At 49.3% G+C, this 18,225-nt stretch overlaps 1 protein-coding gene across 1 annotated transcript in view; it reads left to right on the top strand.

Moving 5' to 3' along the window:
* LOC142486092 (unconventional myosin-IXb-like) overlaps window positions 1-18,225 on the top strand; it is a 94,126-nt gene that overhangs the window by 28,901 nt on the left and 47,000 nt on the right. The window contains exons 17-23 of the mRNA XM_075584750.1: window positions 86-208; window positions 1,554-1,634; window positions 5,260-5,370; window positions 6,394-6,516; window positions 6,967-7,116; window positions 13,575-13,744; window positions 15,885-16,086. Of these exons, the coding sequence (XP_075440865.1) occupies window positions 86-208; window positions 1,554-1,634; window positions 5,260-5,370; window positions 6,394-6,516; window positions 6,967-7,116; window positions 13,575-13,744; window positions 15,885-16,086 (960 nt within the window). The remainder of the gene's footprint in view (window positions 1-85; window positions 209-1,553; window positions 1,635-5,259; window positions 5,371-6,393; window positions 6,517-6,966; window positions 7,117-13,574; window positions 13,745-15,884; window positions 16,087-18,225) is intronic.

The raw sequence follows: 18,225 nt of genomic DNA, 5'->3' as shown, positions 1-18,225 counted from the left end.
TGGAAAAACAAAAGTCAGGTTATAGGTATACATAGAAAATACTGGGAAAATATTATACTTCTATATATCTTCCGTTTCTAAACAGAACCTGCTGGACTCGCAGTCTCTGAAGCTGATTGTGAGTTTGACACTTCATGATCGCACAACCAAGTCCTTGCTCCACCTGCACAAGAAGAAGAAGCCACCGAGTATCGGCGCCCAGTTTCAGGTGCGTCTCCCCCGCCCCAGGAATCCATTGTCTATCTCGCTAAATGTGCACAGGACTTTTAAACGTTAGAATACAGTCAGGAGTGATCAATACATGCAGTGTGAGCAGCACGATATCGGCACACGTCCTGACCGCCAATAATGCATCGCACACGGCAATTCATTACACAGCACACGTCCTGACCTCCGTACTGCATCGCACACGGCAATTCATTACACACCACACATCCTGACCTCCAATACTGCATCGCACACGGCAATTCATTACACAGCACACGTCCTGAACGCCGTACTGTATCGCACACGGCAATTCATTACACAGCACACGTCCTGAACGCCGTACTGTATCGCACACGGCAATTCATTACACAGCACACGTCCTGAACGCCGTACTGTATCGCACACGGCAATTCATTACACAGCACACATCCTGACCTCCGTACTGTATCGTACACTGCAATTCATTACACAACACACATCCTGACCTCCGTACTGTATCGTACACTGCAATTCATTACACAACACACATCCTGACCTCCGTACTATATCGCACACTGCAATTCATTACACAAGCATCCTGACCTCCGTACTGCATCGCACACAGCAATTCATTACACAACACACATCCTGACCTCCGTACTGCATCGCACACTGCAATTCATTACACAACACACATCCTGACCTCCGTACTGCATCGCACACTGCAATTCATTACACAACACACATCCTGACCTCCGTACTGCATCGCATACTGCAATTCATTACACAGCACACATCCTGACCTCTGTACTGCATCGCACACGGCAATTCATTACACAGCACACGTCCTGACCTCCGTACTGTATCGTACACTGCAATTCATTACACAACACACATCCTGACCTCCGTACTGTATCGCACACTGCAATTCATTACACAAGCATCCTGACCTCCGTACTGCATCGCACACAGCAATTCATTACACAGCACACATCCTGACCTCCGTACGGCATCGCACACTGCAATTCATTACACAACGCACGTCCTGACCTCCGTACTGTATTGCACGCTGCAATTCATTACACAACACACGTCCTGACCTCCGTACTGCATCGCACACTGCAATTCGTTAATATAGCGATGCATATCCTGTGTGGAGATCTCCCACTTCAGAGGTTGCCCCATTACTTCAAGGCCGCCCCTTCCCCATGACTCTTTTTCTCTATACAGAATGTTATGCCCTAGACACGCAGGCAAACATTGGGACTGAACATTTAGGTTCTTGCCCTTTGTAAGATAGCATGACGCTGACATATAGTGTAGCTCAGTACCAGCCACGTGAGTGACAAAGGGCCGATCTCTTCCAGACATCACTTAACAAGCTCCTGGAGACACTGGGAAAAGCTGAACCTTTCTTCATCCGATGCATCCGATCTAACGCAGAGAAGGTACCTGGCCGTCCTCACCTGTGTTATCAGGGAAATGTCATCTAAATGGGCACATGGCAGACCGAGAAATGTTCACAAATTATCAATGTAATTAGGTTTCTTTTAAAAATGGTCACTCGCCATGTAACATTTTTACTTGTTACCTCTGAAAGAACGAAGACTATTTCTTTTCCCCCATAGGGCGCTGTGTAATTGAATAGTTTTTTGGTGCTTTCCCTTTATCAGTTAGGTGGCTGAAAAAGTTTGCCCGTGTGTACAGAAGTTTGCACACAGCCTCACCACCAACCTTTCACATGTTAGAAAATTAGATTTATAGTTTTAATTGTGTGTGTGTGTGTGTGTGTGTGTGTGTGTGTTTTTTCAAAAAAATTATATATAATATATCATACAGTTTGGGAAAACCAGACGTTGTTTCCCTGAGGCGTTGGTGTGTCTGCGCTCTCATGGGGAATCCTCCCTTCCTGGCTTCAGAAGTCTGGCTGAGATCTCTGCGTGCTCCTAACATGCTATGACACGCAGTCCCTGCGCAGCGTGCTCTGTTCTCTGCGTGCTCCTAACATGCTATGACACGCAGTCCCTGAGCAGCGCGCTCTGTTCTCTGCGTGCTCCTAACATGCTATGACACGCAGTCCCTGAGCAGTGGGTTCTGTTCTCTGCGTGCTCCTAACATGCTATGACATGCAGTCCCTGCGCAGCGTGCTCTGTTCTCTGCGTGCTCCTAACATGCTATGACACGCAGTCCCTGAGCAGCGCGCTCTGTTCTCTGCGTGCTCCTAACATGCTATGACACGCAGTCCATGAGCAGCGTGCTCCTAACATGCTATGACACGCAGTCCCTGAGCAGCGCGCTCTGTTCTCTGCGTGCTCCTAACATGCTATGACACGCAGTCCCTGAGCAGCGGGTTCTGTTCTCTGCGTGCTCCTAACATGCTATGACACGCAGTCCCTGAGCAGCGTGTTCTGTTCTCTGCGTGCTCCTAACATGCTATGACACGCAGTCCCTGAGCAGCGGGTTCTGTTCTCTGCGTGCTCCTAACATGCTATGACACGCAGTCCCTGAGCAGCGGGCTCTGTTCTCTGCGTGCTCCTAACATGCTATGACACGCAGTCCATGAGCAGCGTGCTCCTAACATGCTATGACACGCAGTCCCTGAGCAGCGCGCTCTGTTCTCTGCATGCTCCTAACATGCTATGACACGCAGTCCCTGAGCAGCGGGTTCTGTTCTCTGCGTGCTCCTAACATGCTATGACACGCAGTCCCTGAGCAGCGGGTTCTGTTCTCTGCATGCTCCTAACATGCTATGACACGCAGTCCCTGAGCAGCGGGTTCTGTTCTCTGCGTGCTCCTAACATGCTATGACACGCAGTCCCTGAGCAGCGTGCTCTGTTCTCTGCGTGCTCCTAACATGCTATGACACGCAGTCCCTGAGCAGCGCGCTCTGTTCTCTGCGTGCTCCTAACATGCTATGACACGCAGTCCCTGAGCAGCGCGCTCTGTTCTCTGCGTGCTCCTAACATGCTATGACACGCAGTCCCTGAGCAGCGGGTTCTGTTCTCTGCGTGCTCCTAACATGCTATGACACGCAGTCCCTGAGCAGCGGGTTCTGTTCTCTGCGTGCTCCTAACATGCTATGACACGCAGTCCCTGAGCAGCGGGCTCTGTTCTCTGCGTGCTCCTAACATGCTATGACACGCAGTCCCTGAGCAGCGGGTTCTGTTCTCTGCGTGCTCCTAACATGCTATGACACGCAGTCCCTGAGCAGCGGGTTCTGTTCTCTGCGTGCTCCTAACATGCTATGACACGCAGTCCCTGAGCAGCGGGCTCTGTTCTCTGCGTGCTCCTAACATGCTATGACACGCAGTCCCTGAGCAGCGGGTTCTGTTCTCTGCGTGCTCCTAACATGCTATGACACGCAGTCCCTGAGCAGCGGGTTCTGTTCTCTGCGTGCTCCTAACATGCTATGACACGCAGTCCCTGAGCAGCGGGCTCTGTTCTCTGAGTGCTCCTAACATGCTATGACACGCAGTCCATGAGCAGCGTGCTCCTAACATGCTATGACACGCAGTCCCTGAGCAGCGCGCTCTGTTCTCTGCGTGCTCCTAACATGCTATGACACGCAGTCCCTGAGCAGCGGGCTCTGTTCTCTGCGTGCTCCTAACATGGCGGTCCCTGAGCAGCGGGCTCTGTTCTCTGCATGCTCCTAACATGGCGGTCCCTGAGCAGCGGGCTCTGTTCTCTGCGTGCTCCTAACATGGCGGTCCCTGAGCAGCGCGCTCTGTTCTCTGCGTGCTCCTAACATGGCGGTCCCTGAGCAGCGCGCTCTGTTCTCTGCGTGCTCCTAACATGGCGGTCCCTGAGCAGCGCGCTCTGTTCTCTGCGTGCTCCTAACATGGCGGTCCCTGAGCAGCGCGCTCTGTTCTCTGCGTGCTCCTAACATGGCGGTCCCTGAGCAGCGCGCTCTGTTCTCTGCGTGCTCCTAACATGGCGGTCCCTGAGCAGCGCGCTCTGTTCTCTGCGTGCTCCTAACATGGCGGTCCCTGAGCAGCGGGCTCTGTTCTCTGCGTGCTCCTAACATGGCGGTCCCTGAGCAGCGGGCTCTGTTCTCTGCGTGCTCCTAACATGGCGGTCCCTGAGCAGCGCGCTCTGTTCTCTGCGTGCTCCTAACATGGCGGTCCCTGAGCAGCGCACTCTGTTCTCTGCGTGCTCCTAACATGGCGGTCCCTGAGCAGCGCGCTCTGTTCTCTGCGTGCTCCTAACATGGCGGTCCCTGAGCAGCGCGCTCTGTTCTCTGCGTGCTCCTAACATGGCGGTCCCTGAGCAGCGCGCTCTGTTCTCTGCGTGCTCCTAACATGGCGGTCCCTGAGCAGCGCGCTCTGTTCTCTGCGTGCTCCTAACATGGCGGTCCCTGAGCAGCGCGCTCTGTTCTCTGCGTGCTCCTAACATGGTGGTCCCTGAGCAGCGCGCTCTGTTCTCTGCGTGCTCCTAACATGGCGGTCCCTGAGCAGCGCGCTCTGTTCTCTGCGTGCTCCTAACATGGCGGTCCCTGAGCAGCGGGCTCTGTTCTCTGCGTGCTCCTAACATGGCGGTCCCTGAGCAGCGGGCTCTGTTCTCTGCGTGCTCCTAACATGGCGGTCCCTGAGCAGCGCGCTCTGTTCTCTGCGTGCTCCTAACATGGCGGTCCCTGAGCAGCGCGCTCTGTTCTCTGCGTGCTCCTAACATGGCGGTCCCTGAGCAGCGCGCTCTGTTCTCTGCGTGCTCCTAACATGGCGGTCCCTGAGCAGCGCGCTCTGTTCTCTGCGTGCTCCTAACATGGCGGTCCCTGAGCAGCGCGCTCTGTTCTCTGCGTGCTCCTAACATGGCGGTCCCTGAGCAGCGCGCTCTGTTCTCTGCGTGCTCCTAACATGGCGGTCCCTGAGCAGCGCGCTCTGTTCTCTGCGTGCTCCTAACATGGCGGTCCCTGAGCAGCGGGCTCTGTTCTCTGCGTGCTCCTAACATGGCGGTCCCTGAGCAGCGCGCTCTGTTCTCTGCGTGCTCCTAACATGGCGGTCCCTGAGCAGCGCGCTCTGTTCTCTGCGTGCTCCTAACATGGCGGTCCCTGAGCAGCGCACTCTGTTTTCTCTTCAGATGGAGATGAAGTTCGATGAAAGTCTGGTCCTTCAGCAGCTTCGATACACGGGGATGTTGGAAACCGTGCGGATCCGGAGGTCTGGTTACAGTGCCAAGTACACCTTCCAGGTACTGTGCGGTTCCAAGCGCCTGTGTTGGACTCTTCCCAAACAGTACAATGCTGTCTGCTTTCACCTCTAGTTTTCTCTTTGCCCCCTCTTTTTTTTTTTCTTTTTTTTTTTTTTTGTAAATTGGGTTTTATTCCTTAAAAATTAGCCCAAAGCCTAAATGAATACGGCTACTAATCCCCTCTTGCTGGAGTTCAGAGATCCTTATCAAAGCAGCTGAGGATGGGGTGGGATTTCTGATGAGACTCTTTGCAGTCTGTATGGCAAACACCATTGTGCTGCCTACTGGGTTAGAGCAAGTGAGAATAACCAGCAGGAGTTGTGCCATGTAGACGCTAGCGCAGGCCTTGGTCCTTTTAAAATAAAAAGGACACCCAAAGTGGTGTTAATCTGTTTTAAAGGGTATCACTTCCAAGATGGGTCATTGGGGAGAGGGTGGGGGTTTGAGTCCCGGGATGCACGGTGCCGTCACCGATGACGTTCCACTTCCTTATAGATCGCGTTGGAACACAATCTCCCCTAGAAAAACGAGAGGGACGCTAGTAACGTACCGACTATTACGTCGTGAGGCCGCCAGAGCGCCGGGCCCCGTGACGCAGGAGCGATGTCTAAAGGGCACCCAAAGGGTTAAACGCTGCACAATAGAGGAACATGTCAATGTACCTCGCTTCCTTAGTCCCAACCAATGTTAGAGTGAAACTGCTGCACTTTGTTTTGGTTCCCGTGTCCCAGGGGTCCTATGGCATTTTAGCATTTTTACCGTGGCTAATGATGACCCTGTAATTACTTTACAACCACGAATCCAGCGCGTTTCTAAAGGTTATAATAAAACCCCGTCCAAAGGGTTTCGTTACCATTGAAAAATGTAATGGAGGAAAAAAAACAAAACCTGCAAAAATACCGGTTATTTAGTAGACTGGTCTCCGGCGACATATCCTAATTAACTCCTATCCCTGCCGGCAGGGCCTTGCCACGCTTTTGCTCTGACGAGGGGTTTAACCGCGCTGTTCGGTCTGCTCCCCAGGACTTCGCTAATCAGTTCCAAGTGCTGCTCCCCAAATCCGCTGCTACGCCAAAAGACGCCATCGCAGAACTGCTGGAGAGGCTGGGCCTGCACCCGCACAATTACCAGATCGGGAAGACCAAGGTCTGACCAAAAGTTTCATTATCTTACCTTTTGCAACAGCAGTTTGTATGAGCACAGCAGCGTCGTCTGCTTTAATATTTCATTATTCCGTTTTTTTCTTTCCTCCAGCCCAGCAAATCGTCCAGGGTTTTTAGTTTATTTTTTGGATATTTTTCTATTTTTATTAATACATTTAATACATTAATACATTTAATACATTTTTGTTGAGGTAGGTGCTTCCAGGAATATTCAAGTGTTCATTTCTTTTAATGGGCCTGGATTCTAACTTTTAGTTGTAATAATGTGTACAAAACTTCCCAAACCTCACAGGTCTCTCATATGTTCAGAGCTTTCCAAACCTCACAGGTCTCTCCTTCACATGCACAGAGCTTCCCAAACCTCACCAGTCTCTCCTTCACATGCACAGAACTACCCAAACCTCACCAGTCTCCTCTTCCTGTGCACTGCCAGGTGTTTATGAAAGAGCCGGAGCGGCAGACACTGCAGGACACCCTGCACCAGGCGGTTATCATGAAGATCATCCTCCTGCAGAGCTTTTTCCGGATGGCCATGGACAGGAAGGCCTTCCTGAGAATGAAACTCGCTGCTGTGAGCATACAGGTGGGATCAACACCCTAGTGTTAGCTGGATAACCGCTGCACCCTGCATAGAGCACAATCCGTGGCCTAAACCTTTCACTGTCTGGGAGCAATGCAATTAAGTGTCCAGGAGGTTAAAATGGAGCTCTCCCCAGGGCCCAGTGCTGTATAAGTTTACCATGGTAACATCCGAAGCTAGAGATTAAGGGAGACATCATTTCTAACACTTAAAACATTTTTTTTAAAGAGCAGAACCTGCTGAGGCAGCGAAATACTAACATTTATCATATTTATCCTGATCAGTCCCTAAAAAACCTCCCTGAGAGCCTCGGTAACCACATTGGGACTCTATGGAATAGATTATACAGTCAGTTTAGTTTATATTAATGTCTGTTATTTCAGCGTTTAACGTATATACTTTCCCTAAAATAAAGTGAAGAAAATATACAGGACTTGTTGCGTTTTGGAAAGAGAGCCAAGTTGAACCTATCTGGGCTAATCATCCTACACATGACCCTGGCCTCCAGAATAGTCCCTGTGGCTGCCCGCCCGGCGGGGAAACCGCGCAGCAGGCAGAGGAGCCAGGAGCGGGAAGGCAGACACACACACTCACCGTCTGCTCTGCACAAAGCGGAAGCCCCGCCCCCGGCTTCCTCAGACCTGCTTGCGACCAATCCCCTTCATCCCGGCCGGCATTCTAAGCCCCGCCTCCTTCATTCAAACCCATGCAGCTCTTCATCCAATCCCCCGGCAGCATTCACTCACACAGAGAATACTTACCAGCAGCCGCATCCTCCTCACCGCCGCCGTAACCGGGACACATTGGCTGGGACGCAAAAATATTCATTGTGGGCCGCATCCCCCTATTCTCTCTCCCTTCCCTCCCCACCCCCATTCGCTCAATCCCCTTTATTCTCTCTCCCCCCACCCATCTCCCTCTCCCCCCCCCTCCATTCTCTCCCCCCTTCCCCCATTCTCTCTCTGACCTGCACAGACACACACAGCCACTGACCTACAGACACACACACAGACCTACAGACACCAACACAGACAGACCAACAAAGACAATGACCACACACAGACACCCACACAGTCACTGCTGGCCTGCACAGACACACACAGCCACTGATACACACAGCCACAGATACACACACTCCCCCCAACACACACACACTCTCTCCTCCCCCCCACACACACACACTCTCCCCCCCCCACACACACTCCCCACACCCCCCCACACACACTATCCCCCCCCACACACACACACACACTCTCCCCCCCCACACACACACTCTCCACCCCCCCCACACACACACTCTCACCCCACACACACACTCTCCCCCCACACACACACTCTCCACCCATACACACACTCTCCCCCACACACACACTCTCCCCTCCCCACACCCTGTCCCCCCCCCACACCCTCTCCCCCCCCCCCACACACACTCTCCTCCCCACACACACTCTCTCCTCCCCACACACACTCTCCACCCCCCACACACACACACTCTTCCCCCCCACACACACACTCTTCCCCCCCACACACACACTCTCCCCCCCCCACACACACTCTCCCCCTGACACACACTCTCCCCCCGCACACACACTCTCCCCCACACACACACTCTCCCCCCACACACACTCTCTCCCCCCCCACACACACATTCTCCCTCCCCCCACACACACATTCACTCTCCATCCCCCCCCACACACATAATCTCCCCCCTCCCCCCACACACATACACTCTCCCCCCCACACACACACTCTCCCCCACACACATTCTCCCCCCCACACACTCCCCCCCACACACACACTCTCCCCCCCACACACACACTCCCCCCCACACACACACTCCCCCACACACACACTCCCCCCCCCCCATACACTCTCCCCCCCCCCACACACACACACTTTCCCTCCCCCCCACACACACACTCTCCCCCCTCCACACACACACTCTCCCCCCCCATACAAACACACTCTCCCCCACACACACACACTCTCCCCCCCACACACTCTCCCCCCCCACACACAACTTCCCCCCCCACACACAGACTCTACCCCCACACACACACACTCCCCCCTGCACACTCCCCCCCACACACTCCCCCCCACACACACACGCTCTCCCCCCACACACTATCCCCCCCACACACACTCACTCTCCCTCCTCCCCACACACACACTCTCCCTCCCCCCCACACACTCTCCCTCCCCCCCCCCCACACACACTCTCCCCCCCCCCCACTCACACACAAAGTTGTTGGCCGCATGTGCCCGCGGGCCGCGAGTTTGACATGCTTGTTCTACGAGGACCTATACAGTGGAGAAAAAGTGGCACATAATGGAATGACAAAAATGGCTCTGAGGGAGTTCCTGACGAGCTCGGGCCTGCCAAAACTGAATAGGTTGGACAGAGAGTACCTAGGTGCAGATTCTACAATTGAGGAATTAACACAGGTCATTGAGGAGCTGAAGCCGTCAAAGGATTCGGGTCCAGGTGGCTTTTCAGGCCTCTAATATAAGAAATTCCTTAAACATCTGGCCCCGTTTGCTCCAGATGTTTAATGCAGTCTTAGCGGGGGCCTCATTCCCGGAACAGATGCTCCAAGTGTCTATCACAGTAATACACAAACCAGGTATAGATCCGCTAGATTGTAAAAGTTATAGCTAATATAACTAATACTTTTTACCCAGGAGCAGGAGGAGGGGGCCAGTCTCTGTATGAAATTCGAGCACAAACTGTTCAAGGATCTCTGCCTTGGTACGCTGTTCTGGTTGTATCCACAAGTGGTGGGCTATGGCCCAGGGTCTGTCTCTGTGTATTTGACTGTCCGGACCACTGCCGGTAGGTCTCCGGGGTGAGTCCTAGATGATCCAGAATGGCAGCCTTTAGTCTCTGATAGTCCGTGGCTTCGTCTGCCGGTAGAGCCTGGTTGACTGCCTGCGTTTCTCCTATGAGGTTTGGAGCCAAAGTCGTTACCCAGCGACCAACTGTCCAGCCCTGGGCAGTGGCTACCCTTTTAAAAGAGAAGAGGAAAGCCTCTGGGTCTTCTGTTGGCTTTATTTTAGGCAGCATCACCAGCGATTTATTTGGAATCTATGGTCTGACTGAGACTGCACCTGGAGCCAGCATGTGGAGGAGCTTTTCTGTTTGCTGAGCCTGCTTGCTGGTGCAGGAACTGAGAAAACATTTCCTCCATTTTTTTAATGTGTGCCCTTTGGATGCATGGGCCATCCAAGATCCCACTTCGCACCACCTGTGGCAGGACGGCTTCGCAATAGGGTCAGTAGGAGTCCCAACCAGTGAGTAAGGCTTTTAACTCCAGTGGTTTATTTTCCACAATCAAATAAACATTAGGCACACTGTCCCTTTAAGGCAAACAAACCATAAAATAAAACCCTACTCCATTAGGGGACTAACTATACAGAAGGTCCCTATCTCTCCTCTGGGTAGCTAGCCTACTTCCAGGTTAAACAAGATTATGCAAATATCTGCAGTGAAAATATATAAAGTCCTTATCTGTGTTTGGGGAGCTTTGTCCCTAGAGAGTCCAAGTAATCCCTTCTGGATACTGCAACAGCAGCTTTAATTCCTCTGCAGGGTTAGGAGGCTGGTTACTAGTAGACAGGGCTGTGTCCAGCAGGCTTGTCTCAGCTTGTGGCAAACCTCTGTCTGGGGGAGCAGAACCTCCGGCGTACTTCCTGGTTTGGAAAAGTCTCTCTCCCTTCCTGCTCAGGTCTGGCATCTTATACAGCTGCCTGACAGCTACCTTAACTCAGCCCTGATGCCCAGGTATCTCTGTGTTAACCCTCTGACTGGTGGTTTCAGACGTCAGAGGTATGTTTCCCATGCATAATTGACAGCGAATGACTTCACCCTGTCACAATCATCCTCCTTCAGAGCTTTTTCAGGATGGTCATGGACAGGAAAGCCTTCCTGAGAATGAAACTCGCTGCTGTGAGCATACAGATGAGGTCAACACCCTAGTGTTAGCTGGATGACCGCTGCACCCTGCATAGAGCACAATCCGAGGCCTAACCCAGGGGTGCGCAAACTGGGGGGCACAACATTTTCAGAGTGCGGCGCTTAGAAGCCCCATGCTCTTCCCCACAACATTTAAATTAAATGCCGGGGGAGAGCGCGAGGCCTCTGTAAGGCTCTTACTTTGTCTCCGGCGGCTTCTTGTGGGTGCAGACAAAGCTTGCTTACCCCTGGCTTAAACCTTTCACTGTCAGGGAACAATGTGTTGCAGGCATCTCCGGCAGTGAAAGGATTAATCATACTACGTATTCAAACCTTGTTTTTTTTGTTTGTTTTGTTTTTCCCTGTATATAGTTTAAAAAATAAATTATATTAAAAAAACACGGATTGCTCTTTCCAACACGGTTTTTATTTTTAAAATCTGATGCTTTGTTCAGGAGATAGAAGCTTATGCAATATTAAGTGTCTGGGAGGTTAAAATAGAGCTCTCCCCAGGGCCCAGTGCTGTATAAAGTTTACCATGGTAACATCTGAAGCAAGAGATTAATGGAGACATAATTTCTAACTGTAGCCAGGTCCCCTCTGGCTCCCCGGTTCCCCGCCCTCTCTCCTCTTAACTCCGCTGCTGCCGTGTGGTTGCGGGTGGCGGCGAGCTCGCCAGCGGCCCCTCTGCAGGGTGCCGCCATGTTGGATTGGTGCATACGCATGCGCAAAGGCTCGCGCAGAAAGTGCGTGGCGGCCATTGAAGGGTTGCACATGCGCAGTGGAGTGAGCGCACATGGCGGCCCATAGGTGCTTAGGGGCAGGAGTACCACACGACGCCAGGGAGCCAATCGCTCGGCTAGGTCTCCTGCAGGAGATACTATTTTGTGGCTGGAATAGGAAGTGTCAGTAAGTGCTGGGACAGGACAGGGGTAGGAGGTATGTGAACAGGGGTCTGTGAACCTCTGCTCTAGGCCAGATTCCCCCTAGGCCCCAGCTAGGCCCCGGCTCCACCAATTAGTTTGTAGCTGCTACAGGGACAGGCCCTTAGGTAGGGACCCTGCCCCACTAGCTAGTAAATAGATCAGGGACACAGCTGGGACCTGGGACCAGATCACTCCTGCTGACAAAGACTGTCATCAAGGTGGGACACTCCAGCGGGAAACCACCCCACGCGGAGGCAGACTCGTCGCGGAGGCTATCGTTGGATCAACGCATCCCTTGTCTGTTCAGTCGGCGCGTCAGGTTGCTGGAGCACCCGGCAGGTACCTTACAGAACGTGCACCAACTGTACTACACTCCATTTAGTGGGCCGCGCAGTCACACACATTGGGGTGGGTGTGGGACCTTGTGGGACTGGGATTCTCTGGACACAGTGTGGGTTACACGGTGGTGGGGTACAGCCGTGTGAGGCGTGTGGCAGTTGTATCTTTAGTCACATAGAGTTATAAGGTATTATAGAGTATAAGATATGTTACAGTAAAGGCCTTTCTATTTTACATTGTGTGTGTTCATTGTTTGGGTCCTGTGAGGGGCTCCTCCCACTACGTTGGGATCCCTCTCAGGTGGAGGCGCTGCACCAAGGTTGTAAGTATATCACCCTAGGCTCCCCGTGGCGGAGGCTTAAGACCCTGTGAGCCAACAGGTAAAGGGCAGCACCAGTAGCCATCTTGTTTACGGGGAAACAGGGCTACATAACACTTAAAAGATTTTTTTAAAGAGCAGAACCTGCTGAGGCAGCGAAATACTAACATTTATCATATTTATCCTGATCAGTCCCTAAAAAACCTCCCTGAGAGCCTCGGTAACCACATTGGGACTCTATGGAATAGATTATATAGTCAGTTTAGTTTATATCAATGTCTGTTATTTCAGCGTTTAACGTATATAATGTGTTTATATTAACCAGCAGCCAATAAGTGGCTAATAGGGCTATTGGCCATTACTATGGGGGAGTGAGGCTTGTGGGGGAGCCCGTGTTGGGGGTAGGGGCCTCGGTAAGTGCCAGTGACATACCAAATAAGACATAAGTGAACTCTAAAGGTTAATGGACATAGGTGGGAGTTCAAAGATTGATCCGCTTTTGAGATCTCATGAGTATCTGCAGAGATTTCTGAGGTTTTCTTAGGATCTTTAATATAAAAGGGTGTTGGAGACCCGGGTACAATATCCCACATTGTAGAGTCCCACCTATTCCTGAGCCACCATATGCCTTTTGTCACAGAATGCCGTGACGGTCGCCATGGTCTTGATCATCTTTACAAAAAATGCATCTTTAGAATGTTCCGTGGCTGGAACTTCACTGCATTTCAAACACTAACATTTCAGGGATGAGATCTCAAACTTTGATAACTCATAACTGGTGCCTGCTTCTTCTGCGATAAGGAGCTGCCTCTGTTACCAAATTGCTTTAAGACCACTTTGGCAGTGTGTGGGTTAGCGCGCAGCATCCATTGCTCCATGCCTGGATATGGCGACCTGCTGCTTTGCCATGTGTGTGCCTCTGCAGACACGCTGGAGGTCGTTCCGTGTAAGACGGCAGCTGGACCACAGGCAGAGTGCCGTGGCGTTTATCCACGCTTTGTGGAGGGGATGCAGCCAGCGACGGAGGTACAGGAGACACATTCAAGATATCACGCTGCTCCAGGCCCTGTGCAGAGGCTACTTGCAGCGACGGAGGTACGGGGGGGGGAGGGATGGGGACGGACATGGGGGGCAGTGGTTTTAAAGCAGTAATGTGCTCTTCTCACCGTGAAATGTAACCGCCTTCTCTCATTTTTAGCATTGCTGCGGTTTGCAGCAACCCCGCTCATTAAGAAAAAAAATTGAATTTTGTAAATATGAGTTGCCGAAAATTTGTCTCGTGGGGAGATTAAAATGGCTGCAATCCACTAAGAGTAGCATCTGTTGCATACACATATACATATACATATATACATATACATATACATATATATATATATATATATATATATATATATATATACATAGATATATACATATATATATACATACATATATATAAAACAACTGTAAATATTACTGTATGTTCATTTGCATGTCTTAGACAGGTCTGCAACCCTTGCTGCAGTGGAAGCGCTGTATGCTGGGCGATAATGGGGAAAGACAGGGTTGCAGACCTGTCTAAGACATGCAAATGAACATACAGTAATATTTACAGTTGCTTTATGCTTTACTGTGGAGGGTTTTTGTCACTTTTTTTACCCACCATAACCTTAATAATAGTGGTGATTACCTAGTCTAGTCTCAAACCTGCTTAGCCATTAAGACCAACCTCACACTGATGATACCCATCAAGGTTGAAACATGTCTGTGAGTGGGTTTAATGGCTTTGCATCTCATCCCAGCCTCTGTCTAAAAGCTGTGTTTAAAACAGCATGCATTGGCTTGAGGATTTGCTTGTGTAATACGAGCTTGAGACAAAAGGTGGCACTGAGTGTTCATTTGCATGTCATTTCCCAGTATCCCTTGCTGCAGTGGAAGCGCTGTATGCTGGGCGACAATGGGGAAAGACAGGGTTGCAGACCTGTCTAAGACATGCAAATGAACATGCAGTAATATTTACAGTTGCTGTATGCTTTACTGTGGAGGGTTTTTGTCACTTTTTTTTACCCACCATAACCTTAATAATAGTGGTGATTACATATATATATATCTGTATGAATGTATATATAATAGTCTGATTTCTGATTAGCTAAGCTTGTTGACTACTGTACCTGTGTGTACTCCGATGTATCATCCACGATGTAACATTAATGAAAAGAAAGAAATGGCGGGTGAGCAATGTCCGCCACCATTCACCCACATTAAGAAGGCAGGTGTTGCCATGGTAACAGATTATGCCGGTGAAATATGGTAATAAACAGATGCAAACTCGGCAGAAAATCAAGATTTAGTTGAAATGAAACATTAGAGATTAACACGGCAGGAGCTGCCAAGGTGTCATTTTTTGTGACTTACTACCTGTGTTATGTTCTATGGGATGTTACACATTCGTCCATCAAGTTCAACCTACGCTAAATGTGGATGACAGATACTTTATCCTATAACCCTATTTACAGTATATTGATCCATAGAAAGGCAAACAAAAAACCCCAGTAAAATATCATCTAATGATATCTCATTAGGGGAAAAATAAGTCCATTCCTGACTCCAAGAATTGGCAATCACATTACTCCCTGGATCAACATCTTTCCCATGTATACTTATTTGGTATATCCCTGTATTTCCTTTCTAAAAAGATGTCCAACCTTTTTTTACACATCTATTGTATCTGCCATCACAGTCTCCATGGGTAATGAATTCCACATTTTCAAAATTATCATATCCCCTCTTAGCTGCCTCTTTTCTAATGTAAAAAAATCGAATTTAGCTAGCCTCTCCTCATAAATCAGATTATTTGTCCCATGTATTAATTTGGTGGCTCTTCTCTGCACTTTCTCCAATTTATAATGTCTTTTCTAAGGACTGGTGCCTACAATTGTACTCCATATTTAAGGTGTGGTCTTACTAATGCTTTGTAAAGGGGCATAATTATGTTTACTTCCCTTAAATCCATTGGCCATTTATTGTAAGATAAGATCTTGTTTGCCTTTGCAGTTACTGCATGACTTTGGGCACTATTGCTGTACACTATTTTGTACATTAACCTCTTGTGTGGAACCGTATCAAAGCCTATGCAAAATCTAAGTAGATCACAATAATTTAGTATTTTCTATAAATACTTTTTAGTGTAATTTTCGATCCCCAATATAATAGTGGTTGGATGGTAATGTTAATATAATATCCGTCTTACAAGGTACAAGGAGATGGTGTCTGAGAAGAGGAGACAGGAAGCCCTTGAACGAGAAGAGGAGCATAAATGGAGACATGACAACTCTGATGGAATGCAGAAGGCAGAAGAAGAGGAGAAAGGAGGGAGAAGGCAGAACGAGGTGGGGCAGGGGGAAGCAGAGGTGATGCCCGAGGAGAATCCAGGGGAGAGCCTAGAGAGCAAGGAGAAGCTGACAGAGTAAGGACCTGCAGATATGTGGCATATCGGTCTGTGTGTACTTGTATCTGTATGATTCACTTATCAGAGAGAGTGACTGAGCATGGACTTCCCTTCCATCCATTGCCCATTTATTGTAAGATAAGATCTTGTTTGCCTTTGCAGTTACTGCATGACTTTGGGCACTATTGCTGTGTACAAGCACTCCTAAATCCTTCTCCATCAAGGATTCCCCCAATTTATCCCCATTTAATTTGCAAGTCTCCTGTTTATTCTTGTTTCTCAAATGCATAACCTTACATTTATCTGTATTAAACCTCATCTGCCATTTACCTGCCCAAGTTTCCAGTCTCCCCAAGTCCTTCTGGAGAGAAATTACATCCTGCTCTGATTCTACTACCTTACACAATTTAGTTTCATCAGCAAAGATTGAGACTTTGCTCTCGATGCCAACCTCAAGGTCATTAACAAACAAGTTAAAAAGCAGGGGTCCCAGTACCGATCCCTGAGGTACTCCACTCACGACTTTAGCCCAACCTGAAAAAGTTCCATTTACGACAACTCTATGTTGTGTATCCTTCAACCAGTTTTCAATCCAGGTGCAAATATTTTTAGAGTCCAATTTGCTTTATTTTGTACATTAACCTCTTGTGTGGAACCGTATCAAAGCCTATGCAAAATCGAAGTAGATCACAATAATTTAGTATTTTCTATAAATATTTTTAGTGTAATTTTCAATCCCCAATATAATAGTGGTTGGATGGTAATGTTAATATAATATCCGTCTTACCAGGTACAAGGAGATGGTGTCTGAGAATAGCAGACAGGAAGCCCTTGAACGAGAAGAGGAGCATAAATGGAGACATGACAACTCCGATGGAGTGCAGAAAGCAGAAGAAGAGGAGAAAGGAGGGAGAAGGCAGAACGAGGTGGGGCAGGGGGAAGCAGAGGTGATGCCCGCGAAGGAGAATCCAGGGGAGAGCCTAGAGAGCAAGGAGAAGCTGACAGAGTAAGGACCTGCAGATATGTGGCATATCGGTCTGTGTGTACTTGTATCTGTATGATTCACTTATCAGAGAGAGTGACTGAGCATGGACTTCCCTTCCATCCATTGCCCATTTATTGTAAGATAAGATCTTGTTTGCCTTTGCAGTTACTGCATGACTTTGGGCACTATTGCTGTGTACAAGCACTCCTAAATCCTTCTCCATCAAGGATTCCCCCAATTTATCCCCATTTAATTTGCAAGTCTCCTGTTTATTCTTGTTTCTCAAATGCATAACCTTACATTTATCTGTATTAAACCTCATCTGCCATTTACCTGCCCAAGTTTCCAGTCTCCCCAAGTCCTTCTGGAGAGAAAGTACATCCTGCTCTGATTCTACTACCTTACACAATTTAGTATCATCAGCAAAGATTGAGACTTTGCTCTCGATGCCAACCTCAAGGTCATTAACAAACAAGTTAAAAAGCAGGGGTCCTAGTACCGATCCCTGAGGTACTCCACTCACGACTTTAGCCCAACCTGAAAAAGTTCCATTTACGACAACTCTATGTTGTGTATCCTTCAACCAGTTTTCAATCCAGGTGCAAATATTTTTAGAGTCCAATTTGCTTTATTTTGTACATTAACCTCTTGTGTGGAACCGTATCAAAGCCTATGCAAAATCGAAGTAGATCACAATAATTTAGTATTTTCTATAAATACTTTTTAGTGTAATTTTCAATCCCCAATATAATAGTGGTTGGATGGTAATGTTAATATAATATCCGTCTTACCAGGTACAAGGAGATGGTGTCTGAGAAGAGCAGACAGGAAGCCCTTGAACGAGAAGAGGAGCATAAATGGAGACATGACAACTCCGATGGAGTGCAGAAGGCAGAAGAAGAGGAGAAAGGAGGGAGAAGGCAGAACGAGGTGGGGCAGGGGGAAGCAGAGGTGATGCCCGAGAAGGAGAATCCAGGGGAGAGCCTAGAGAGCAAGGAGAAGCTGACAGAGTAAGGACCTGCAGATATGTGGCATATCGGTCTGTGTGTACTTGTATCTGTATGATTCACTTATCAGAGAGAGTGACTGAGCATGGACTTCCCTTCCATCCATTGCCCATTTATTGTAAGATAAGATCTTGTTTGCCTTTGCAGTTACTGC

Source organism: Ascaphus truei, unplaced genomic scaffold (assembly GCF_040206685.1).
Source record: "Ascaphus truei isolate aAscTru1 unplaced genomic scaffold, aAscTru1.hap1 HAP1_SCAFFOLD_733, whole genome shotgun sequence".
Classification (NCBI taxonomy): domain Eukaryota; kingdom Metazoa; phylum Chordata; class Amphibia; order Anura; family Ascaphidae; genus Ascaphus; species Ascaphus truei.
This window is presented reverse-complemented; position numbering and strand designations above follow the sequence as displayed.